At 44.8% G+C, this 25056-nt stretch overlaps 2 protein-coding genes across 2 annotated transcripts; both read left to right on the top strand.

The window, feature by feature from the left end:
• The first annotated feature begins 209 nt into the window (after positions 1-209).
• On the top strand, positions 210-12563 carry polr2a (RNA polymerase II subunit A). Its single transcript, XM_047604246.1, has 29 exons — positions 210-543; positions 1277-1409; positions 1505-1641; positions 1765-1938; positions 2037-2318; positions 2410-2571; positions 2686-2906; positions 2995-3127; positions 3218-3342; positions 3439-3649; positions 3742-3951; positions 4038-4206; positions 4318-4412; positions 4536-4739; positions 4825-5047; positions 5130-5313; positions 5414-5585; positions 5687-5792; positions 6063-6268; positions 6353-6616; positions 6711-6918; positions 7000-7100; positions 7181-7285; positions 7377-7559; positions 7665-7868; positions 7955-8141; positions 8231-8344; positions 8454-8603; positions 8918-12563. The coding sequence occupies exons 1-29, from the start codon at positions 457-459 to the stop codon at positions 10066-10068; spliced, it is 5901 nt and encodes a 1966-aa protein (XP_047460202.1). The 5' UTR covers positions 210-456; the 3' UTR covers positions 10069-12563.
• Positions 12564-14523: 1960 nt separating this feature from the next.
• Positions 14524-24556, top strand: capgb (capping protein (actin filament), gelsolin-like b). The gene is made up of 9 exons (XM_047604465.1): positions 14524-14705; positions 18897-19090; positions 20090-20244; positions 21540-21698; positions 21825-21974; positions 22088-22174; positions 22282-22414; positions 23980-24071; positions 24259-24556. Exons 2-9 carry the CDS (start codon positions 18898-18900, stop codon positions 24322-24324), a joined length of 1035 nt encoding a protein of 344 aa, XP_047460421.1. The 5' UTR covers positions 14524-14705; position 18897; the 3' UTR covers positions 24325-24556.
• The last annotated feature ends 500 nt before the right edge of the window (positions 24557-25056 follow it).

Genomic DNA, 25056 nt, shown 5'->3' with positions numbered 1-25056 from the left:
GTTGGGAAAATAAACGTGCGCTCTAATTGGCTGTACGTAACATGATATTAATTATTCATATAACTGTCTTGAATGGCCAATGAGCGTTTTACTACAGAGATCCAGGTCCCACCTCTCGCAGAGCCAGTCCCTGCCTTTTTGAGTGGGCAACCCCGTAGTCAGCTCTCACTCTATATAACCAAGCGTCGAGCGTCTGAAGCCTCAGAAGCGCTCAGAGCGCTCCAGAGGCTAGATCAGAAAAAGGGAGGGGAACAGTCGGTAGCCAGTATACTTAGGACCAAAACATAAATAATTCGTCTCTAAAGGCAACCGACAACAGAGGTCCCTGGAATATCGCCTTCGGAGACTTTCCGGTCACCGTTGGCGGCCTGACCCGAGTCGTGGTGACAATTTAAAGGCTGTTCCTGCTCACAAAGCGGCGTGCCGAGGAAGGACGCGTCTCTTTGAATAGACAGGATGCACGGACCGCCCTCCGGCGACAGCGCATGCCCATTGCGCACGATCAAGAGAGTTCAATTCGGCATCATCAGCCCAGATGAGCTTGTAGGTTTTCTTTTTGGGGAGTGGGTTTTTTTTATTTATTCTTACAGATCACACATAACTCGTACAGTTTACTGCCTAATCGTTTAGTTTTATGTATATGGCAAAGACATGGTTCTGTTTACAACGGGAAATCTTGCTGTTAGCCTAGCCTAGCTAGCTGTGTGAAGCTGGAGCTTGAGCTAACTAGCATGCTTCAGGAAGTTTGAAAAACTTTAAGCACAACATTTTCTTAAATTATTCATGCTGTCACATGAATTAAACCCCATTTTTATCCATGCAATGTAACATTTAGGCCCACCAGTTAGTTAATATTTTGGTTATTTTAACGCGGTTCGCTCTGGACGCTGCGTCTTTGATTATAACACTGATCGTAATGTACGCATTGTCTCTTTTCACTCAATGAATAAAATAAACGGTAACTTCAATAAAGTCAGAAATGCATGTTGTTGTTTTTTTAAATGATACTGGATTTTAACGGGTACGATGTGTTAAATTAGTATTCCACGTGTGCGTTATCCCTTTGTTTCTTGCAAAAGGAAGTGTTAATGACTGAATGGTAGGAAAGGTTATTATTTAAATTATTATATACTTATCCCGGATGTGGATGGATGGTTATGATCACGTCTGTCAGTGGCACACAGTTTATCAATTATGCGTGTTATTCATATTCAATGAAAGAGGATCAGCTGCTGATTATTCTAGCATCATATATTTGTGATGTCTTTCTCCTCAGAAACGGATGTCGGTCACTGAAGGGGGAATCAAGTACCCCGAAACAACGGAAGGAGGACGTCCTAAACTTGGTGGCCTTATGGACCCAAGACAAGGGGTCATAGAACGAAGTGGAAGATGTCAGACATGTGCAGGTACCGTGTCAAGTTAAAATATTATTAATCAAGTGACAATTTTTCCCGTCTCAGGTGTTGACTTAATATTATTTTTATGTCTTTTGTACCGTCAGGTAACATGACAGAATGCCCAGGCCACTTTGGGCACATCGAACTGGCAAAGCCAGTTTTCCATGTCGGCTTCGTAACTAAGATCATGAAGGTTCTCCGATGCGTCTGCTTCTTTTGCTCCAAGCTTTTAGTGGATTCCGTAAGTAGTTGCACCGTATTACAGTATATACTGATGAAAACTAATACATCATCATGGAAGTATAATTTTTGTTTGCAATCTTCATGTAGGCTCAAATCGTATTATTTATTTTTTTACCTCCAGAACAACCCCAAGATCAAAGACATCCTGACCAAGTCTAAAGGGCAGCCCAGAAAGCGCTTGACTCATGTGTATGAGCTGTGCAAAGGGAAAAACATCTGTGAAGGAGGGGAGGAAATGGACAACAAATTTGGGATGGAACAGCAGGAGACAGAGGAGGATCTTACCAAGGAGAAGGTACATGTGTGATGTCCTTTTGCCGCAGTTAACGGTAAATTTGTGTAACTGCTCAGCATATTTTCTTACCCTCGCCCCTCTATGCAACACACACACAGGGCCACGGTGGCTGTGGGCGCTACCAGCCACGCATCAGGCGCTCTGGCTTGGAGCTGTACGCTGAGTGGAAGCACGTCAATGAGGATTCGCAGGAGAAGAAGATCTTGCTGAGCCCCGAGCGAGTCCACGAGATCTTCAAACGCATTTCAGATGAGGAAGACGTCATCTTGGGCATGGACCCCAAGTTTGCGCGGCCGGAGTGGATGATTGTGACTGTGTTGCCCGTGCCTCCCCTGGCTGTGAGGCCCGCTGTAGTCATGCAGGGTTCTGCTCGCAACCAGGTAATTTACCACGATCCCACAGTGATTGCTTCGTTGTGTTAAGTGCGCGTGTGTCCTGTGACTGACAAACTCTATGTGTTCTGTTTTAAAGGATGATCTGACCCACAAGCTGGCCGACATTGTCAAAATCAACAACCAGCTGAGACGAAACGAGCAGAGTGGGGCGGCTGCTCACGTCATAGCTGAGGATGTGAAGCTGCTTCAGTTTCATGTAGCCACTATGGTGGACAATGAGTTGCCAGGCCTGCCCAGAGTAAGTACTTAATCATAAAGTTACATTTCAGCTGTTATACCACTTTTGAGTATTATGTTATTTTGCACATTACAATTCGGTGCTAAAACTACAACTGATGTTTTTTGTTCGCAGGCCATGCAAAAGTCTGGCCGCCCCCTCAAATCCATAAAACAGCGTTTAAAGGGAAAGGAGGGGCGAGTGCGAGGTAACCTGATGGGTAAGCGTGTGGACTTCTCTGCCCGAACTGTCATCACGCCAGACCCCAACCTGCAAATCGACCAAGTGGGCGTACCACGATCCATCGCCGCCAACATGACCTTCCCAGAAATCGTCACACCCTTTAACATCGACAGGTACGTCAGTGTAGTTTGCAGGTTAAGTTTCAGAGCTAGAAGCGTTCTTAGATTCTAATTTGATGTCCGCTAAATCCTAATTTGTTAGATTGCAAGAGCTGGTGCGACGAGGCAACAGCCAGTACCCCGGAGCCAAGTACATCATCCGAGACAATGGAGACAGGATTGACCTGCGATTTCACCCGAAACCAAGCGACCTTCATCTGCAAATCGGCTACAAGGCAAGATAAGAAAAAAAAATACATATACAGTTGGTTCAAGAGCGTGCATTAGTGGGACTATATTTTAATGTGCCTGTTTTCTTTATGTAGGTGGAAAGACACATGTGTGATGGTGACATCATCATCTTCAACCGACAACCTACACTACATAAAATGTCTATGATGGGACACAGGGTTCGGATCCTGCCCTGGTCCACATTTCGACTTAACCTCAGGTACCAAAGCTTTGGTCTATTACCGAAACTATTAATACTCTAGCGCACAAATGTGTTGTACCATCTCTAACATCCCGTCCTGTTGTCTCCGTCCAGTGTCACCACCCCATACAATGCTGACTTTGACGGGGATGAGATGAACCTCCACCTGCCTCAGTCCCTTGAGACAAGGGCGGAGATCCAGGAGCTGGCCATGGTGCCCCGTATGATTGTCACACCCCAGTCCAACAGACCCGTCATGGGTATCGTGCAGGACACCCTCACAGCTGTTCGCAAATTCACCAAAAGAGACGTCTTCCTAGAGAGGGTAAGGAGACGGTTGCCGGTCCACCAAAGGGGGGAACGTTAGGATTTAATGCGTGACATTTTTCCATTCATTGTGCATTTTTTATATCACAGGGTGAGGTGATGAACCTCCTCATGTTCCTCTCCACCTGGGACGGGAAAATGCCTCAGCCAGCCATCCTAAAACCCCGTCCTTTGTGGACAGGCAAGCAGATCTTCAGCCTCATCATTCCAGGACACATCAATGTGATCCGCACACACAGCACCCACCCTGACGATGAGGACAGCGGCCCTTACAAACACATTTCACCTGGTGACACCAAGGTACAAAGCCAAGAGTTGTTGTGTTTAATTCAAAGAGCAGACATTTACCCCAATGCAGATGACCTGACAGTGAGCTCTATACGTAGGTCATAGTGGAGAATGGTGAGCTCATCATGGGAATCCTATGTAAGAAGTCTCTGGGAACCTCAGCGGGATCCCTCGTCCACATTTCGTACCTGGAGATGGGTCACGACATCACCAGACTCTTCTATTCCAACATTCAGACTGTGGTCAACAACTGGCTGCTCATCGAGGGTAAGAAACACTGAATAAATAGTAGACTACAGTTAGACCACAGTGTTTTACTAAGAAAAAAATTTATTTGCTTTAACATCATTATCTCAATCGCCACCTATTGTGTTTCAGGTCATTCCATTGGTATTGGTGACTCCATTGCTGATGCCAAGACATATCTCGACATCCAGAACACCATCAAGAAAGCCAAACAGGATGTGATAGAAGTAAGAACAACATCTGAAGTTTATAAAATGGTTCACTTTAGCTAGTTTAACCTAGTTTTGCCAGATTGGAGTGGAAAAAAATCTTCAGAAAACACATTTATATTTTTGCTTTTCATCCTCCAGGTCATTGAGAAAGCTCACAACAACGAGCTGGAGCCGACCCCCGGTAACACACTGAGACAGACCTTTGAGAACCAGGTGAATCGTATCCTGAACGATGCCCGTGACAAAACGGGATCTTCTGCCCAGAAATCTCTGTCAGAGTACAACAACTTCAAGTCCATGGTGGTGGCTGGATCTAAGGGTTCAAAGATTAACATCTCACAGGTAGAACAGACTTCCTAACCGTTTCACATTGGATGAAACTGGTTTGAGTTCACATCACCGAACTTCTCTTATCCTCCGTGCTCAGGTTATTGCTGTGGTGGGGCAGCAGAACGTGGAGGGTAAGCGAATTCCCTTTGGCTTCAAACACCGCACACTGCCTCACTTCATCAAGGATGACTACGGTCCTGAGAGCAGAGGCTTTGTGGAGAACTCCTACCTGGCCGGCTTGACACCGACAGAGTTCTTTTTCCACGCCATGGGAGGCAGAGAGGGTCTGATCGACACAGCTGTCAAGACAGCTGAGACTGGTAAGTCTCAGACGGTTTCTAAAAATTGGAGAGTAAGTTGAAGAGATGTAGAGGTTAAACTAAATATATCCCTCATGTGCAGGTTACATCCAGCGTCGTCTGATCAAATCTATGGAGTCTGTGATGGTGAAGTATGACGGCACGGTGCGAAACTCCATCAACCAGGTGGTCCAGCTGCGTTACGGTGAGGACGGCCTGGCGGGAGAGAATGTAGAGTTCCAAAATGTGGCGACGCTGAAGCCCTCACACAAGGCCTTTGAAAAGAAGTAAGTTCCGCACCAACACAAGTGGAGCGTTTAACAAATATTTTAAACCGTCGGTTTTGATTTTTATCTGTGGTTTAACTGCATTGCGTAACCCGTCTAGGTTTAAGTTTGACTGCACCAATGAGCGAGCTCTGAGACGGATGCTGCAGGAGGACGTGGTCAAAGACGTGCTAACCAACGCCCATGTGCAGAGTAGTTTGGAGAGGGAGTTTGAGAAGATGAAGGAGGACAGGGACATCCTGAGAGCAATCTTCCCGACTGGAGACAGTAAGGTATGTGATCACAGCTGTAGACTTACGTCTGGTACAGTCTCCAGGTCCGTCACGTGAAATCAGAAATGCTGATTAGCTTCCACATTTCTTCTCACCTGCAGGTGGTGCTGCCGTGCAACTTGGCCAGAATGATCTGGAACGCTCAGAAGATTTTCCGTATCAACACGAGGACCCCCACAGACCTGAATCCTCTCAGGGTGGTCGAGGGTAAGGTCAAAAATATCTGACGTCGTTAACTGCAGTATATTATTCTATACGAAGTTGCTCCTGTTTCAGTTTTAATCACATGGAGGCGTCACTGCTGCAGAATTAGAGCTAAGAGGTCATGGCCTGACCTCACGTGCTCTCTAAAGCTGTGTCAAGCCACCTGTTGAGTCCTCACCTGTTACATAACGTGTAGAGCAGTTCTGTCCATGCAGATAAGATTATCACTTATAGGATCCCAATAATAGTTGCTGGTTGCATTTGCATCCTCAGGTGTTCATGACTTGAGTAAGAAGCTGGTGATTGTGAACGGCGACGACCCCCTCAGCAGACAGGCCCAGCAGAACGCCACCCTGCTCTTCAACATCCACCTCCGCTCCACGCTCTGCTCCAAGCGCATGACCGAGGAATTCCGTCTCTCCACCGAGGCTTTCGACTGGCTGCTGGGAGAGATTGAGACCAAGTTCAACCAGTCTATCGTAAGCGACGCATAAGTGGTTTAACATCTGCTCTGTTTGAGGTTCTTAAAAAAAAAATAACATCACATTTGTCTCGTCTCCCAGGCTCACCCAGGTGAAATGGTCGGTGCTCTAGCCGCCCAGTCGCTGGGAGAACCAGCCACCCAGATGACCCTGAACACTTTCCACTACGCCGGTGTGTCAGCCAAGAACGTAACACTCGGTGTGCCCCGTCTAAAGGAGTTGATCAACATCTCAAAGAGGCCCAAGACGCCCTCGCTGACTGTTTTCCTGCTGGGTCAGGCGGCACGAGACGCCGAGAGGGCCAAAGACATCCTGTGTCGGCTGGAGCACACCACGCTACGTAAAGTAAGAAAATGATTGATGAGTTTTATTGTTGGGGGGGAAAAAATGGCCAAATGTAAAATCCAAACTGGGACTAAGTATGAGCCTTTCCTCTCAGGTGACAGCCAACACCGCCATCTACTACGACCCCAACCCCCAGAACACCGTGGTGGCCGAGGACCAGGAGTGGGTGAACGTCTACTATGAGATGCCCGACTTCGACGTGACGCGGATTTCGCCGTGGCTGCTGCGTATCGAGCTCGACCGCAAACACATGACTGATCGCAAACTGACTATGGAGCAGATTGCAGAGAAGATCAACGCAGGTGACTTGTGTGCACATACGTATTCGGTGTTTGAACACGAATTGGCGTCTTTTCCTAACAACGGCGTGGTTTCTCTGTAAGGTTTTGGAGATGACCTCAACTGTATCTTCAACGACGACAACGCAGAGAAGCTCGTGCTGCGAATCAGAATCATGAACAGCGACGAGAACAAGTTCCAAGAGGTAAGCAGTGACGATTACGTGTCAATAATATTAACCGCTTTGCAGACAGTTTTTATTTAAACAAATTTTTCCTTCTCTAGGATGAGGAGGTGGTGGACAAAATGGACGACGATGTGTTTTTGAGGTGCATCGAGTCCAACATGCTGACAGACATGACCCTACAGGGTATTGAGCAGATCAGTAAGGTAAGAGATGAACACAACAGCAAGTGCATCAGTAAGAAAAGGATGTTCCTGCCTGTGGCTACAAGTTAAAGGTTAAACTCTTCTCTTTCAGGTGTACATGCACTTGCCCCAGACTGACAATAAGAAGAAGATCATCATCACAGAGGACGGTGAGTTCAAGGCCCTGCAGGAGTGGATCCTTGAGACGGACGGAGTGAGTCTCATGAGAGTCCTCAGTGAGAAGGATGTTGACCCGGTCAGGACCACCTCCAACGACATTGTGGAGATCTTCACGGTATGAAATTAAAAATGTCTGTCTCTGGACAGCAGGATTGAGGAAGTATTTACTTATTAGAGTAAGATATTCATTCTTTCTCCTTTGCTTGTCTCTGTTATCTAGGTCTTGGGAATTGAGGCTGTGCGAAAGGCTCTGGAGAGAGAGTTGTACCACGTCATCTCCTTTGACGGCTCCTACGTCAACTACCGTCACTTGGCTCTGCTCTGTGACACCATGACGTGCCGCGGTCACCTGATGGCCATCACGCGTCACGGCATCAACCGTCAAGACACGGGACCACTCATGAAGTGTTCCTTTGAGGAAACGGTGCGAGGATGATTAGCGCTTAAATAAATGAGCTTTAACTGTGGTTACTTTCAGTCGGTTCCTAATTTTTCAATGCCTTTCTCCAGGTGGACGTGTTGATGGAGGCGTCATCCCACGGTGAAAGCGATCCCATGAAGGGTGTGTCTGAGAACATCATGCTGGGCCAGCTAGCACCAGCAGGGACAGGCTGTTTTGACCTCCTGCTGGATGCTGAGAAGTGTAAATACGGCATGGAGATCCCTACAAACATACCTGGCATCAGCGTCGCTGGACGTAAGTGGGGGAAATATTTATTGGCATGTGGTTTGTATGGTCGATGTAAGACGTGTGATATTTATGTTCTGTGTACATCCTATTTTCAGCCACAGGAATGTTCTTCGGCACCGTGCCGAGTCCCATGAGTGGTATGTCCCCCGCGATGACCCCGTGGAACACAGGAGCTACCCCAGCCTATGGCGCCTGGTCTCCCAGTGTTGGTGCGTAAACGCCCACAGTGCTTTTGGTTGTTATTGTTTTTGTTTTGTTTTTTTTTCCTTTTGGTTTAGTCTTCACCCACTGAAGATTTCTTTTGTTTTTTGCCTCCAGGAAGCGGCATGACCCCCGGAGCAGCAGGTTTCTCTCCCAGTGCGGCGTCAGACGCAAGTGGCTTCTCTCCGGGTTACTCCCCAGCCTGGTCTCCCACTCCTGGGTCTCCTGGTTCTCCAGGACCTGCCAGCCCATACATCCCATCTCCAGGTTAGACATTACAGAGATCACCTTAAGACTTACGAATGCTTTACTTAAAACAAATTAAAATCTAATGACCATAAAGGCTGCAAGGACTTAAAATAAAGATTTGGTTACATGTTTTGACTTGATTTAAAAACATAATAGTAGTAATAATAATTATTTCTTCTCTTATGAACCTCCTCAATCAATAGTGAAAGAATGCACAAGTTAATTTGTACATATTTACCAAATTATTCTAAGAAATAGTAGTGGCCCAATGATGGATCCTTGAGATACGCCTCAAGAGTTTCTTCTATTAAACGTGTCTATTTCTTCTTTAGGTGGAGCCATGTCACCAAATTACTCACCCACCTCCCCCGCCTACGAGCCTCGTTCTCCAGGCGGCTACACCCCACAGAGCCCTGGCTATTCCCCAACATCACCCTCGTACTCCCCCACCTCTCCCTCGTACTCCCCCACCAGCCCCAACTACAGTCCAACATCTCCTTCCTACTCGCCCACCTCGCCCAGTTACTCTCCCACGTCTCCTTCCTATTCACCCACGTCTCCTTCTTATTCCCCAACGTCGCCTTCCTACTCCCCTACCTCCCCCTCTTACTCTCCCACCTCCCCCTCCTACTCTCCCACCTCGCCGAGCTACAGCCCGACGTCGCCGAGCTACAGCCCGACGTCACCCAGCTATTCGCCCACTTCACCTTCTTACTCACCCACCTCTCCTTCCTATTCCCCCACGTCTCCATCCTACTCTCCCACCTCTCCCTCATACTCCCCCACTTCTCCTTCCTACTCGCCGACGAGCCCAAGCTACAGCCCTACGTCGCCGAACTACACCCCCACCTCCCCCAGTTACTCCCCTACCTCCCCCTCATATTCCCCGACGTCGCCCTCTTACTCCCCAACTTCCCCGAATTACACCCCAACAAGCCCCAACTACTCCCCCACCTCTCCCTCATACTCACCCACTTCTCCATCCTACTCCCCCTCCAGTCCACGTTACACCCCACAGTCACCCACCTACACACCCAGCTCCCCCTCATATAGCCCCAGCTCCCCCTCCTACTCTCCCACCTCACCCAAGTACACCCCGACATCCCCCTCATACAGCCCCAGCTCCCCGGAGTACACCCCAACTTCTCCCAAATACTCCCCCACCTCACCAAAGTACTCCCCAACATCGCCGAAGTACTCGCCCACCTCTCCCACCTACTCCCCGACGACTCCAAAATACAGCCCCACCTCTCCGACCTACTCCCCCACTTCCCCCACCTACACCCCCACCAGCCCCAAATACTCTCCTACCTCCCCGACCTACTCCCCAACATCACCCAAGTACTCACCCACGTCTCCCACGTACTCGCCAACTAGTCCTAAAGGCTCCACATACAGCCCCACCTCCCCTGGATACAGCCCCACCTCACCCACCTACAGCCCAGCCATCAGCCCCGACGACAGCGACGAGGAGAACAACTGATGAGCGGCGGAGGAGAAGGGGCGGCACCTAAAGACCCCCCCCCCCGTCACCTCGTGGATGAAAACTGAAGGACAGCACCATCAACCAGCTGGAGGTGGCGGCACATCCGGCCACTAGGGGTCCCTATTGTGATCACTTTCTATGGAGAAATCTTAACTTGGGACTTAAGGGAGTCACCCAGGCCCCACCCCACCACCACCACCACCACCACCACCTTTATCCCCCAAAATGTCCAAAACTATTATGTGAAAGACTTGAACTGCTTTGCCTGAAGGAAAAAAAAAAAAAAAGCTGCCTTTTGAAATAGTTTTTTAATTTTCACATGGGGTGTTGAAGCAAAACTGAGAATCCCTCGAGGGAACGAAAAGGAGAGGCAGATGTGGTGAACAAAGTAACTTTATCGAGATCTGCTCCCAGTCTCTCTCTCATTCTCTAAATGTCGGGTGTGTAGTTATTCCTGGAAAGTGTACATATTGCCAAAAGCCTTTCTAAAAAACCTGAGGGGGATTGTATCGATCACTAAATCAGACGCTGGAAAGAAAATGGTGAGGGTTTAGACTTTGTTTACTGCGTATTTCACAGAGGTGTATCCTGTTAGACCTTTTGCTGCTTTTGTAAAAATACAGTCGCTGCCACTTTTGGGAGCGTTTTGTGGATGGAAGACTGGCAAGTGCTAAATAAACACTGATTCAAAAGAAATACATTATATGAGAGAGAAACTGGTTTGCAGGGGTAAAAAAAAAAAACAAAAAACATTTCACTCTGAACATCATTAACTACATAAGGAGTATGTACCCATCGACCTCCCCTCTTCCTCCTTCACACCCCAAAGACCTGAAAGATGTCATGAAAACACCCACCAGCATCCTCTTGTCCTCTACCATTTTGGAGACTTGTGCGTCAAAAGCAAAAAAAAAAAAAAAAAAAACTTTTCCAGATACCAATCTTCCCCTAACATTGGGAATTCAAAGATTTCTATTGAAAATAGAATGATTGTTCTGTCTTTAATTTTAATTTTTGAAGGAAATGGGGCAAACACACGCGCGCGGATGAGGGATACTAGTTTGGCGTCGCTGCTTTTGTCATTGATCGCATCAGTAGCACATGTTAATACATTTTAATCAAGCTTTAGGTTGAAATATTTTTCGAAATCCCTCCCACCTTTTTGCTAATCTGTCCCATTTCTGATAGCTGTATACAGGTTTATTTGGACTATTCAATTTATTTAAGAAAGAAGGCTAACTACAATTCAGTGTGAATATTAATAGAGAAAAATTAAGAATTTTAATTTTTTTTTTTTCTTTTTTTGGCTTTTCTCTCGTTTTGCTTTTGGTGAGTTTGTAAACCTGTTTGCGGGAGGCTCATGTTCATATACTGTGGATGAAGGGGCAGGGGACGGAGGGGAGTGCTTTTTTTAGTTTTATATCCGCTGTTCTCCCCATCAAGTCCGAGCTTTTTCGACTGCTCTTTCGACTTACAGTTGTACGACATTTTGCATGCTGTCACCAGGTTGCGACGTTGCTCCGGGTTGAAAAGGTACAAGAGCGAAAGGTTCAGTGTTAAGATTTGGTGTCTGCGCCTGTTGGGGCGACGGACGGGAAATGTCTGGCCTGAGAGTGAAACTTTATCATTATTTTCTTTTCTTTTAAACAGAGATCGTCCAAAGAAACAGCACTTTTGGCCTCTCTCAAGCTACCCTTACCCACTACATTAGTGTGAACTTTGTTTTTTGTTTTTTTTCAGCATGGATACTATCACATGATATTTCAGCCGTGTCAGAAAACCGCCTAACGCCTGATAAAAGGAAAAAAAAATAGAAAAAGAAGCAGCTTTGTTCTTTCTCGCTCCATTTGAATATTTAACACGGTTTCTGGATTCATTAGACTTGCTGGGTCTCCTCCCTCTTCCCTCTTCATCCACAAGTGATCCTCATTTCTGAAATCAGTGTTTCGTTTTGTTTTCTTTTTTCTACCAGTGTATGTACCTGTGACGAGGGGAATCATGGGGAGGGAGGGGGCATGTTAGGTATTGTATCTGACTGGGAGTCCTGGAAAAAAAAAAAACAACAAAAAAAGATCTAAAATACATCCAGTAATCTTTTGGGTTCAGAAAATCTTTAAATGGTTCGTCTAATTTTGTGAAACACTTTTCTTCCCAGTTGAGTCTTGAACTGAAAGGACGGCACCTTCTGGCCTTTGACATAAAGCAGCTTTGGAGAAAAAGGAAAAAAAAGAGTCCAATCCTGTTGTCTTAACTGTGTGCCGTCCGCTCAGCTCAGGACGTCAGGACTCCCAGTGCGAATGAATGTCTGAATGTGTGTGCGTGCGCGTCCGAAGGCGATGCAGGGTTTCAAACTGAGGAAAGAATTTACACGTCGGGGCAAAGGAAGGTTTAACTTAAAGTTGCCACTGTATAGAAATCAAGTCTCATTCTCTGTATCTTTGTTCTGTTTGTTTTTTGACTTGGAGAAAAACTGAATAAAAAATTTTACTATACGTCTCTCTGGTTTTTCTTAAACTTTGCATATGGAAAGTGCAACTTTTTCCAGCGTCTGAATGAAAGAAAAGACTTTGTCATTTACTAATGAGTATTAAATCTGTACATTTATTTACCACAGAAAGTATTAAGTAAATTATATTATACCTACTTTCCTTTATATTAAAAGATTTATGGTAGTTTTTATTTCACTATTGATACATTATCCAGTAACGTGTGTATTGACATATTTACAGTACAATTTACAATTTAATGTATTGTAAATAATAACTATAGAATAATATAGTAAATATACTTTATTCAATTTTAAGTATTCAAGATAATAATTTGGCATATGCTTATCTTTAGATTAATACTTCAGTTTGTCACACAGATAAATAATAACACTGTATCTTGTTAAAATACACCTAACTACACTAATCAGTCATAACATTATGACCTATTTATTGTGTAGGTCTCCCTTGTGCCTCCAAAACAGTTGTGACTCATCAGAGAATGGACGTGGGTCTTCTAAGGGTGTCCTGTGGTGTCTGGTAACAGGATGTTGTTAGTGGAGGTCTTTGGGTCCTATGGGTTGAGGGGAGGGGCCTCTCAGATATTTGATCAGTTTGGGATCTAGTGAATTTGTGTCGGGCTGCATCCTGCTGGGGATGGCTGCTGCCATCAAGAAGTGACGTTGCTATGGGTTGGGGGTGTCTGGTCTGGTCTAGATGGGTGGTACACGTCTAAGTAACATCCACATCAGTGCCTGGTTCAACAGTTTCCCAGCAGAACATTGTATTGCCACAGATGGTCAATGTTATTCATTTCTCCTGTCAGTGGTCATAATGTTGAGGCTGATCAGTGTAAATAATGGTAAAATGAAAACAAAAGAAAAACATCCACAAATAAAATCTATTGGAGCAACTTTATTATTTCACAGTTTGACCAAAGTGACTTCAGTTCATTTATTTAATAATATGACAATTGAATCTACGCAATCCGACCACTGGGGGGCGCTCTCAGCTCTAATATACAGCTCTGGCTGTGAGCTCACCTGCTGCTGACAGGAAGTCAACGCATCGACCACCTAGTAGAAGTAGAAATGAGTGGGAGTCACACGTTAGCAGAGACGACTCTCACGCTAGAAGATTTACAGGTAAACTATTTAAAACGTAGAGAGTTAAGTCAAAACCTGCGGATTTTAAAACGCCAACCAGCATCAGTGTTAACTGTCTAACCCCAGCATGAACAGATTTGACAAGTATCAAAAACATATGAATTTAAGTGGAACTGGTGCGTGTTGCGATTTTGTATGGAGGTCCAAAAGTGCCATAAACAAATTTAAATAAAGACGCAAATAAATACACAAATAAAATCTTTTAGTGTAAGGATTTTAACTTAAAACTTAGTGTGATGAGTATGACATGAGAATTTAAAAAACACTTTTAACCCAACCAGTTAAATATATTTCATTGTTTTTGAAGACAGTAAAATTTGCTCTGTAGATTTGGTTCAAAATTGTTTAAGTTAAAATACACATGTGCGCAGATTTGTGGAAATTCTTCGCGTTAGCAGGCAGCGCCGAGTAACTGTCTGCAGTGTGTTTGCTGCTGAGAGGGCAGTGCCAGAGGGGAAGTCACAGTATGAGTAATAACAGTGTTTAGACCTGTTTCTATGGTGATTTTTAACTGTGGGGGCACTGATTCATAGATAGTGAGCACTTTAAGTTAAAGAGAGTTGAGTCAGCAGAAAAAGTAAATTTTGTTCATGATAGTATGAGAGAATAATTGACACAAATAAGTGATTTGTTGCTTCATGTTTTTACCCCAAATGTTCTAACTGAAATGCTAAGAAATCTGTTTTTTTTTTTTTTTTTAAATCAAGCCTTAAACGCCTCTGCCAAGAGATTCTAGTTTGTACATGAACCCACCAGCTGCTTTGAATCCTGATGCAATCAATGTCTTTTTTCTTCTATAGCGGTGGAGTCGAGAGGGCCGGGCTAAGGCGACCGCAGACAGAGGCAGGAAATATCTTTTGTGTGCGTGAGAGAGAAAGAATTTGTGTATTTAAGGACGTGTCCCTCCTTGCATTGCTGCTTTGCTCTCCGCTCTCCAGTCGAACACGTTTTTGATCTCCAACTCACTTCCCAACTTTACAAGGTAAGCTTCAACTTTAATACATTTCAGTTTGTTGCACATTTTCCTGTAAAACTCTGCAGTTTGTTTGTTTTTTTTCCCCTGTGTTCTTTTCTCACTTTTTGTTTATTTTACTTGCTGCTTTTTTTCCCCCCCTCCTGTTTGCTCATCACATTCCTCCTCCCTGAATCAGCCGAGGAACCTCTCAGCGGAGCAATGAATCTTTTTCATTCTACACTGCTGCAAGACTCTTCCCTGACATCCATCCTTCTGTCTGCAAACTCTCTCTCTATCCATTTTACGATTGTCATTGAGGAAGTTGTAACCTGACTTTTTTTTTTCCCCACTCTGTCCCCTTTTACCCGGTACACATCACCACATTTTGCCACTGTTTAACAACTTCCTTATTGTCAGGGCGGGGTATTGAGGCAGCAGGAAACTTGTGATACGGTCCAGAAAGAGGAAGCTTGGCGTTCGTATAATACGTGCTGCCTTTCTCTCTTTGTTTCTTTATCTTCTCTGTTTCTCCCCCCTCGTCTGCTTCGCTTGATTTCAGCCTCTTAATCTCATAAATGTAAAGTGCACCCAGCCATAAGAACACACGCTGATCATCAATTGACAGATTGCTCTCAGGTCTCTCCACGCCTGCTGCTCCGCTCTCATATTTCTTTCTGCTCGAGAACGCGTGAATGACTGATTGGCTCAGTGACCCCGGCAGCCTATCCGTGACCTCTCCATCCAAACCCCTCCGTCCACTCCGGTTCCTCGGCTTTTCTCCCCCGCCCCGGCCGGGCCCCGGGTAGCGCTCCGGCGGGCCCGGGAGGGCATCTCATTCTTACCTCCCGGTCGTCTCGGGCCGCCTCATTTTCTGTTTGGCAACATTATCGGGACTCATCTTTGAATTTAACCCATCACTGATTTCCTTTCATTACTGAAAGTGTTCATGCCTCCACCTCACCATGCAGTGGAAATCAGGTTCGGCACAAATAAAGAAGCTGTGCTGCATGAATTAAATGATTCAGTTAGAATCTAGAGGGTTTTCTGAATGGTTATTTTGTAGTACTTAGCCCTCCAAACTGACCATGGATCGTCACGTGTATCCAAACGAAAAAATGTTTAAATATTAAGTGTTTGTTCAGATGCAAATTGGTTGACATTGACATGCTGTCAATAACGTCAATAGTAGTAGTTAACACGTGACTATAAACAAATAAAGTAGACACATTGACGCTGCTGATGATCCACTCTATCTATTTATATGATAGTGACCTCGTAGCAATGACACTTCTTGATAGCAGCAGTCACCCATGACACAGACGCACAAAAACAAAAACAAAACATGAAAAACAGCACAAGGTGTTGACCTGGCCTCCAAATTCACTAGATCCCAAACTGATCAAGTATCTGTGAGATGATCCACAGACAACCCTCCCCTCACCAGGTCACAGTATAGTCAGAGACAGTCAGAAGCATGTTATTAGCATTTGTGATTGATGATTTCAGGTTTGGTTTATCATGATTTACTTTGCTTACGTTTTTGTTTTACGTGACACCAGATACTACAATATCCATGAGCCTCTGCTGCCTGAGCCAGCGTCATAGCCGTAGAGATTAAACTGCTGGCACTGCATTTGCTTATGTCATCCTAATCTTACCCAGAAGTCTAACCTTTATTAGGGCACTTATTGTTTGTGCTCAGGGGGCAACTATATCCGTTTTTAAAACCCGTGATCCACCCGGAAACGTCGGCTCTAAGTTACATAACAGTGGGAAAAAAAGGAGTAGTTCCCCTTTCCACTTTTATTAGTTTATGGGCGTCCTGAGTGCCAGTTGAAATGTGGGAAGATGAGGGAGAGCTGGAGTTAGAAGCAGGGAAACACGGAGGAAGTTGCTCTCAGTAATCATCGGCCTGGTGTTTAGCTTTAGCCTGAATCCAGGAACCCGACTCTAGTCCCCCCCCACCCCTCCTCCTACACACACACACACACACACACACACACACACATCCCGCACACACATCCACAGGCCACAGGTAGGCTTTCATCACTCCAGCTCCAGTTACCTCGCGCATATAAGCTAACCAGGCCAGGTGAGCTCAAACACTCCTCCTCACCAGGCCTCTCGATACCTTACAACCTGAGAAACACACAACACACACAGTCCAGTGGACACGCAGAATGGAGGCCGAGTCAGACAGCATGGCCGAGGTACCGGGGGAGATCATACAGTTAAGTGGCTTCTTTTTTTTTTTTTTTTTCTCTCTTCCCCCTCCATGCCTCCTTACTTACTCTTCAAAGCCGCTGTCAAAGCAGGGTAACTTTAACCTGAGGGCCTCTGCGTGTGCTGCATGTTTTTTTACGCATTGAAATATTCACATTTGCACGCTGTCAGCCTTCTCCGTGCAGCGTAGGCATCGCACGGTTTGTTGGGGATGGTTCACAAAGATGGCGCGAAGTCGCAATTTCTGATGAATTCTGATAAAGAAAAGGGCGTGACTCGATCTGCGAAGCTGTGAAACACACAAGAGTGGAGCTTCCGCTAACGCCCGGTTTAACCGCCCAAATTGCTGATTATTGCCGTTAATATTTTAACTTTTTCTGCTGACTAATGTGTCATTTTCAACACCTAGCAGGCGAGAGCTTACAGGCAGCTCCCAGCTTTATCAGTTACATGCGTGCCCCGGCGCCTGCCTGCCAGTGAAAATTAGACCTGGCGACTTTTATAACGTATAGGACGGGAGAGCTCCACCAGATTTACATTTTGCTGCAGCGGCAATTCATACGGTGAACCGGCTCTAATTCTCTAGCGCTCTTCTTATCAGGAGAGAGGAAATGTCAGCCGCTACATGGTTGCGATAAGGCCTGAAATGTTTGCATGTCGCCGACGGGATATCCGTCTGATTCTGATCTGTCCAAACCAAAATGCAAACGCACAGATCAGGCGAAACATTGTGACCACTGAAACTAGGAGGTACCCACACCCTCAGAAGACCTGTGTCCGTTCTCCGATGAGTCGCAACTGATTTGGAGACCTGCACAATATTAGGTCATAATGTTATGAATGTATTTGGGATCAGTAGGACCTAAGACGTATAAAATCTAAGCATCATGTCCTCGATGTCCTCATATGTGGACACTGGTATCATTTAATTATTTATATCATAAAGAAGTCACCAAAGTGTAACGAAATATGAAACTGTTTTAATACCTGAACATGGCTGAGCAAAGACAGAACAACGAAGTCCCAATGTCCTCAAACGAGTACTTGCTAATTAGCGACGCTGTAGCTCGTTGCTGTTGGTAAAATTTGTTAAATTTGTGCGTCATATCAAACTAGAAACGTTAATAAGCATAAATAATACGTTTTAACCTGTGCTGTCACTAGATGATAGACCAAAGTGTTTAAGATTTAAATGAAGCAGAACAAGCTGCAATAAAACCTCATATGAGTCCCCATATGAGGACGCAGGGTCTCTCTGCAAGCCTCGGTTTATTTTTGAAACCGTGCAAAATACCCACAGTCAGACAGGATGATGCAGTGGTTTGGTTTGGCACGGTTTTTATATCATCTTCTTTTTTTCTATTTCTTTTTCTTTTTTTCTTTTTTTTTTTTTTACCTCTTCCTCTGTGACAGTCTACGTCTGGCTTTCTCTTACCTGTGACATGATCCAACTTGCACTTAGCCAGGCCTGGTTTTGTGCAACAAGGCTGGTGTTGAGTTGGGCTTTGTGCTTGTGTTGTAAAAAAAAAAAAAAAAAAAAAGCTAGTGACGTAACGCAGCTCATGGCTATTTCAAGCAGCAACACAACCTGTGGCTTTGTGTCAAGTCTCGGTGTAATGAGACTCATCACACTTATGGCCGCTCTTAAAGGGAGTTTAGACGTGTGTGAATGAATGAAATCCCCTCCACTTAAATCCAGCATTTCAGTTGCCATGGAGACCAGTGGACATCTCTGATTGATGGAAGTTTCCAAAGAGTTTTAATATATTTCTAGTGACGTAGTTCGGCATGTGGTCTACACGTTGTTGGTCTAAACTTCCTCTTTTACTTCTCTTTTTTTTTCAACAAAAAACAGGCGTCTAACACCAAATCCACACAGTGACTAAATGTCACATATGTATACTTCCTGTTTTCCACTGAGGGGATTTCAATCCGTAGATTCCTTCAAAGTCTTTCGTCTTACCGGCCTCTTCCGTTCTCTTCTTCCCCCTGCAGCATGCTCCACTTCCAGGCAGCACCGGGTCAGTTCGGCCCAGAGGTCCGGGAGCCGGGTCTCCGGGTGTGGAGGGTGGAGAAGATGAAGGCGGTGGCGCTGGATCCCTCGGAGGTGGGAGCTTTCTTCAACGGGGACTCGTATCTGGTGCTGAAGAACCGCGGGGAAGAGGGGGCCGACCTCCACATGTGGATAGGTGAGAGACCGGAGACACATCTGGATTTAATACCAGCGAGAAACAGTTGTAGTGGAGATGATGATCAAATATAATCAAATTTAATTTAAACACTCATTCATTTTCAGGCAGTTCCTCAAAGTTGATTAGTTTTTGCTTTATTTAATTTGTCGTATTTCTAAATCTGAGCCTTAGTTCCTCATATTCTTTTATCTAAATCTAAGGACAAAAATGTTGAACCGAACTATTTTCTCCCTATTTTTCAGTTAGACTCAAAACGATCGGGAAAAAAATAAAATAAAAAAAATAATTTATGTGGAAACACATAAATAATTATCCTTCAACCGCGCAACCTTGACTCGGAGGGAAAGAATGGCCGCCTCTCCTATTTCTATTTACCCAGCTGACCATTGTCCAGTGCTTACTACACGCCGAGCCTTGGCCCAGTGCTCCGCCTGAAAAGCTAATAACGCTCCCGTGAATGGCGATGACACATGAGACACAGCGCTTGACCTGCTCCATCATTGTGCGAGGAGAATCTGGATGGAGGGATGATAAGAGAGGGAAGGACGTCCAGAGGGAAAACGGGGGGGGTGGCTTTTGAGCAGGACCCATTAAAAATGCAGGAGCGCTTTTACAGTACTCAAATGTGGCTGTTGTTTCCAGCATGTATCCGGTGCTTAGGTAACACTAAGCTGATTGTCACAGCTTGGAGAGCTCTCTCTTTGCTCAAGCATGCATCTCTCTGACCCCTCCCTCCCTCTTGTTTACAGTTGATGACCCTACGATGCCTTTGTACGGTTCGCTTCTCCTGTATATTCTGATAGAGCCCTTGTTTCTGTCTCGACTTTACCGTCATTTCTCACCTCATCAGTTTTGTCTGATTGAGAACTTTTTCGACAGATTTGACATTTAAACGTCTCTTAAATCAGGAGTTCAGCCTTCTATCCAGTATCTGTTACCACTTACCGTGTACAAGGTTGCAGGGGCTTAACTTGTTTTTTTTTTTCTCCGTCTCAGGTGAGAAGTCGTCCCGGGACGAGCAGGTGGCCTGTGCCATGCTGGCTACGCAGCTGGACAACTTCTTGGGCGGCGACCCCATTCAGCACCGGCAGGTCCAGGGCTTCGAGACGCCGGAGTTCATGGAGCTCTTCCCCAGAGGGGTCAGCTACAAGGTGAGGATCCGGAGATGGCCTCGGTCCTAGAGGTCAGCGGTGGGATTCAACTGAGTAATTGTCCAGTCAGAATAAAAGGGGCCACCTTAATCAGAGTAGACGGTTGAGTCACATGGAGAGCATGGTGATACCATACAAAGGCAAACCAATCCAGAATGGATGTGGGCAGCATTGTTAAAAGCATAGGCTATATATTCCTCATGTTCTCCTCTTGATGCTCCGCTTTGGGCTGAACCACTTCACATACGTCAGGAACGTCAGATTCTGACTGAATATTTGGGAAAAATATTGTCCATGTATGGTAAATGTAGCCAGAGAGATGCTTGAAAAAATTGCCACAGATGAGTTGAATTAACAGCATTTTTTTTTTTTTACTATAACTGTGTTTTAATCTCGAGCTGTAGAGTTCAGCTGCATTTTACTAAGGTTTCTCTCACCTGCAGTTTCCTAGTATTTTTATAGCAAGAGTCAAGCAGGGAACTAAGCAAAGTCTCAATGTAAACCAAAATAAAAAATGTATCTGTTTCTGCTAAAGCACAGAATTTGCTACTCTTGCAAAATCTTCATCCTGCGCCTTTTTGTGGCTTAGATAAATAGCTCTTATTATTTCACAGCTGGAGGAGTTACTTCTGAGACAAAAAAGTTTGTCCAAGTAGAGAAACCGTCACGCATGCGCAAATGTGCAGTTGATCAGATAGTGACTGGCAGCAGAACCAGCCGATAAAGATGGAAGTTGCTAAACAGCATGTTGGCCCTCCCCATGGGAAATTTGAGTGAAAAAAAAAAGTCAACCAACATAAAGTACTGTGCACACTTTACAGGAAAGAGTTTTCTTTTCCTAGAAGCACTTCCAGCTTAAAATAGCACATGAACACCAAGCACACGTTAGTCAGGGGTTCTGAGGCAAGCCAAGACAAGAACGCTGACATTGGCGGTTGGCAAAGACTCTTTCGACATGGTTGATTAAGAAATGAGAAGCTACTCATTGCATAAGTTGTGGTTAAATGATAATCACCTATGTAGTAATTATCCAAGAAGAGGCCCACACCTATTTGCTTCGTTAAATCCAGGTGGCGACTTATTTTTTTGGTAGTGTGTATTCCTTTCTTCTTGAGTCTGTTTGCTAAAATAAAACGCGATTAATCTAGATATTAAAAGTTAAATTAATCGTAATTAATCCACAGCAACCATGTGATTAATCGGATTAAAACTTTGGATTGTTTGACAGCACTAAAAAAACAAAAAATAATATAACGCAGAAACGCTTTAAAGTGCATGCTCCCCTTCCTCAACAGGAGGGTGGTGTGGAGTCGGGCTTCAGGAAGACTCAGGGCGGCGGGACGGTGCACAGGTTGTATCAGATCAAAGGGAAGCGCAACATCCGTGCCAAGGAGGTCGAGCTGTCATGGAACAGCTTCAACAAGGGGGACTGCTTCATCCTCGATCTCGGACAGGTGAGATCATCCAGCTGTAGGAGGACACGCACAGGACAAGAATAGCCACGACAAAAACCAAAACCAAACCAAACCCAAACCAAACCTTCAATGATTTCTGATCGTCTTCAATCGTTTGCTCTACAGACCATCGTGTCGTGGATCGGATCTCAGGCCAACATCTTCGAGAAGCAGAAGGTGCGTGAGATCGCCTCGTTGATCCGTGACACGGACAGACACGGCAAAGCTTCTATCGTGGACATCTGCGAGGGGGAAGAGCCGGAGGAGATGCTCAAGGTGAAAGCTCACTCGAAGCGACATGAAAATGTTTGCTCTGCTTTGTCGTCACGTTGTTTTACTCAGAGGAATGTAGTCAGTCTTTAAGTAGTCAGTCTTGTGCTGCTGTGCAGGTTTTGGGACAGATGCCAGCGCTGGCAGAGAGCACGCCAGAAGAAGACAGCAAAGCAGACGCTTCCAACTCTGCCTCCCTCTACAAGGTGACTCCATCTACACAACTTTGAAATCTGCACTACTTTTAAAACACTTTATTTTTATACTTTATTTTTTCATTTTTTAACACAACTTGTCTGTGTCAACTCTTTAGGTGTCAGACGCGACGGGCTCCATGTCCACGACCAAAGTGTCAGAGAAGAGCCCGTTTGCCAAGGATCTGCTGGTTCGTGACGACTGCTTCATTCTGGACAACGGCGCCAACGGAAAGATCTTCGTCTGGAAAGGTGAGGAAACGCTGAATACAGAGTGAAGGTTATTTAACGAGATAGGAATTTTAACGTACATGGTGAAAAATAATGACTGAAAGGTGAGTTTAGGGGGCGTTGACTGTTGGACTGGACGAACCCTGTGTGACACAGGGTTCCCAAAGAGTGGATTTGAAGCTCAGGCTGGTGTTGCATCTTGGCAGCGTCTGACTCCACCTAATGGAGTAGTAGTTCACACTATGAGCGACAACAGCTACAACTCAGTGCCAGGAACATTGTAGAGTCATTGTTGAGCTGTCACTCAGGCGCTCAGTAACGTCATTGGCTGTGAGTATAACATGGCAAAGCGAGAAGACGCATCGATTTCGAAGAAAATCAACTTTTATGTTCCATGTCAGTTTGCTGCTACACTTCACCGGCTTCTACTAAAAGTGTATTGTAGCTTCTATGTCTGTTACTGATAGTGTGAACGTAGCATGAGTCCGGACTAATTCAGAATTTGCCAAAGAGTTGCACTGTGAGCATAACTGAGGCTAACAGCTAGCAACCTGAGACAACACCCACCTGTCATTCAAAGTAGTCGTTATTCATTATTAAGTCATTATTTATGTATAACTTTGATCGTTAATATAATTAAGTGTGTGAGTTACGCAGAAGAAGTTATATACACTTGGTGTTTTGGACTGGGCTGTAAATGTTTTTGGACATTTTTACATGGAGGGGGACTGACTCGGCTTATGAGCCAGCCTAAAGTGGTCGTTTGAGGAACTGCAGCTTTTGAATTCATGTTTCAGCCCTGTCCTTTTTATTATAATTGTTATTATTTTATTATTTTTTTATTATTTTATTATCATTATTTGAGTTTAGTGTTACCTGAAACCAGCACTCCGCCTCTGATCTGACCTGAAAAAACAAAAGTGTTTGTAATGTGGCAAAATGGCTTGATGAAATTTGCGTACGTAAAAAAGCCAAAGTGGAACCTCCACGTTTCGAGTGTATTTTTTATCTGTACATGAGCACAAAGATCAGAGGCGTCTAGACCACATTCTCTGAAGTGACGCTTGTTATCGTTTCTTGTTGAAAAGTCAAGGTTAAAGACTTATGAAAGGGTGTCCTCATTGCACTGTGTTGTTTCCCACCTGCTGGTACAAGGTCTTTATCTGTATGTAACACATGTCTGCAGCGTATGCTTGGGCTACGGTGAACATACCTTCAGTTCCAAGGTCAGTAGGGAGCAACAAATGTTTATCTGGTCTTAACGTGAAGTCATATGTGAGATATGAGGGGATTTTGTTGTTGATCTCTGCTGATTGTCTTGTAATTCTGTCGGGAAAATAAATCTCAGCTTCACTTTTCTTAATCATTAAGGCTCCTTCCACTTCACACACCCTCCTTATTTTATTCCTTTTAGGAGTTTGCTCAGTTTGCTGCTCCATACATGGGCTGAACTTCTCTACTGGATTTAAAATAAAATAAATCGGGGCAATCGAAAGGATGTGATCTTATTTTTGGTGGAATTATCCATGAAACCGATTTATGCCGTTGAACAGAAGCACTAATTAAATTCACCGATTGACCCGCAGGTAACGGAGCAAATGCCGCCGAGAAGAATGCGGCCCTGCAGATGGCAGACAGCTTCATCGAGAAAATGAATTACCCCAGGATGAAGACACAGGTAATGCTTGTTAAAATGTCATCTTCGTCACTGGCAAATAAAAGCTGCAATCCCACTTTGCATATTTATATCTTTATGTTTCCAGGAAACTCTCTGCTAAAGCTGCGTGTTGTTGTTTTAAACTACCTGGATTATGACCTCTAGAACATTTACAGTACAGTAAAAGTTTATGTGTGTTGTGCTGCAGGTGGAGATTCTGCCACAGGGGAAGGAGACCATCATCTTCAAGCAGTTCTTCAATAACTGGAACTGAACATTTCACACGGGAGGAGCCCTGGACAAATCCTGCACTGGAGCTGGAAGAGCAGCAGCTCGTTTTGTTTTTATATGCGTTTTACTTGTACATATTTGTAAGGTACCACGCTGACGCTGCAGCCGGCTTTGGACGTCGTAGAATCAGAGATGTGATGCCACTTTTATAAAAACCAAACACGTTTCTTGTTGTGAGCGTATCAAAGACATAAAGAGAAATATCAAAACTTAAATGAGTTTGGATTTTTATTTTTTTATTTTTTTACATTTGTTCATCATAGATTTGCCCGCATTTGAGTAATAAATGTGAAGACGCTCGCTGCTTGTGGAGGGAGTGGTTTGATCGTGGCCAGTTGGTTTCACGTTCACTCGGCTGAACTGATCGTTCCCAACCACGTCTCCAACACGACAACGGGTTTTGCACAACTTTACACACAACGTCTGCGTGTTTACACGTACAACTACTTGTTGATACACTAAGCAAAAGATCTGGGTATTAAAGTAAAAGTAAAACATATGTTTACTGACACTGATCAGCCAAAACAATGAAGTGAATAATAACTCGGATGATCTCATTGCAATGTAGTGTCTTCAACAGGGGGTCTGTGACCCCTAGGGGTCTGTGGAGGTACTGCAGGGGGGGTCAAAAACTCTTTGGTTGATTAGACTTTTTAGATATATATATTTTTTCATTTCCCCCCGATATTTAAATGTCTTTAAATACACATGAACA

This window comes from Mugil cephalus, chromosome 1, assembly GCF_022458985.1.
Source record: "Mugil cephalus isolate CIBA_MC_2020 chromosome 1, CIBA_Mcephalus_1.1, whole genome shotgun sequence".
Taxonomy (NCBI): Eukaryota; Metazoa; Chordata; class Actinopteri; order Mugiliformes; family Mugilidae; genus Mugil; species Mugil cephalus.
This window is presented reverse-complemented; position numbering and strand designations above follow the sequence as displayed.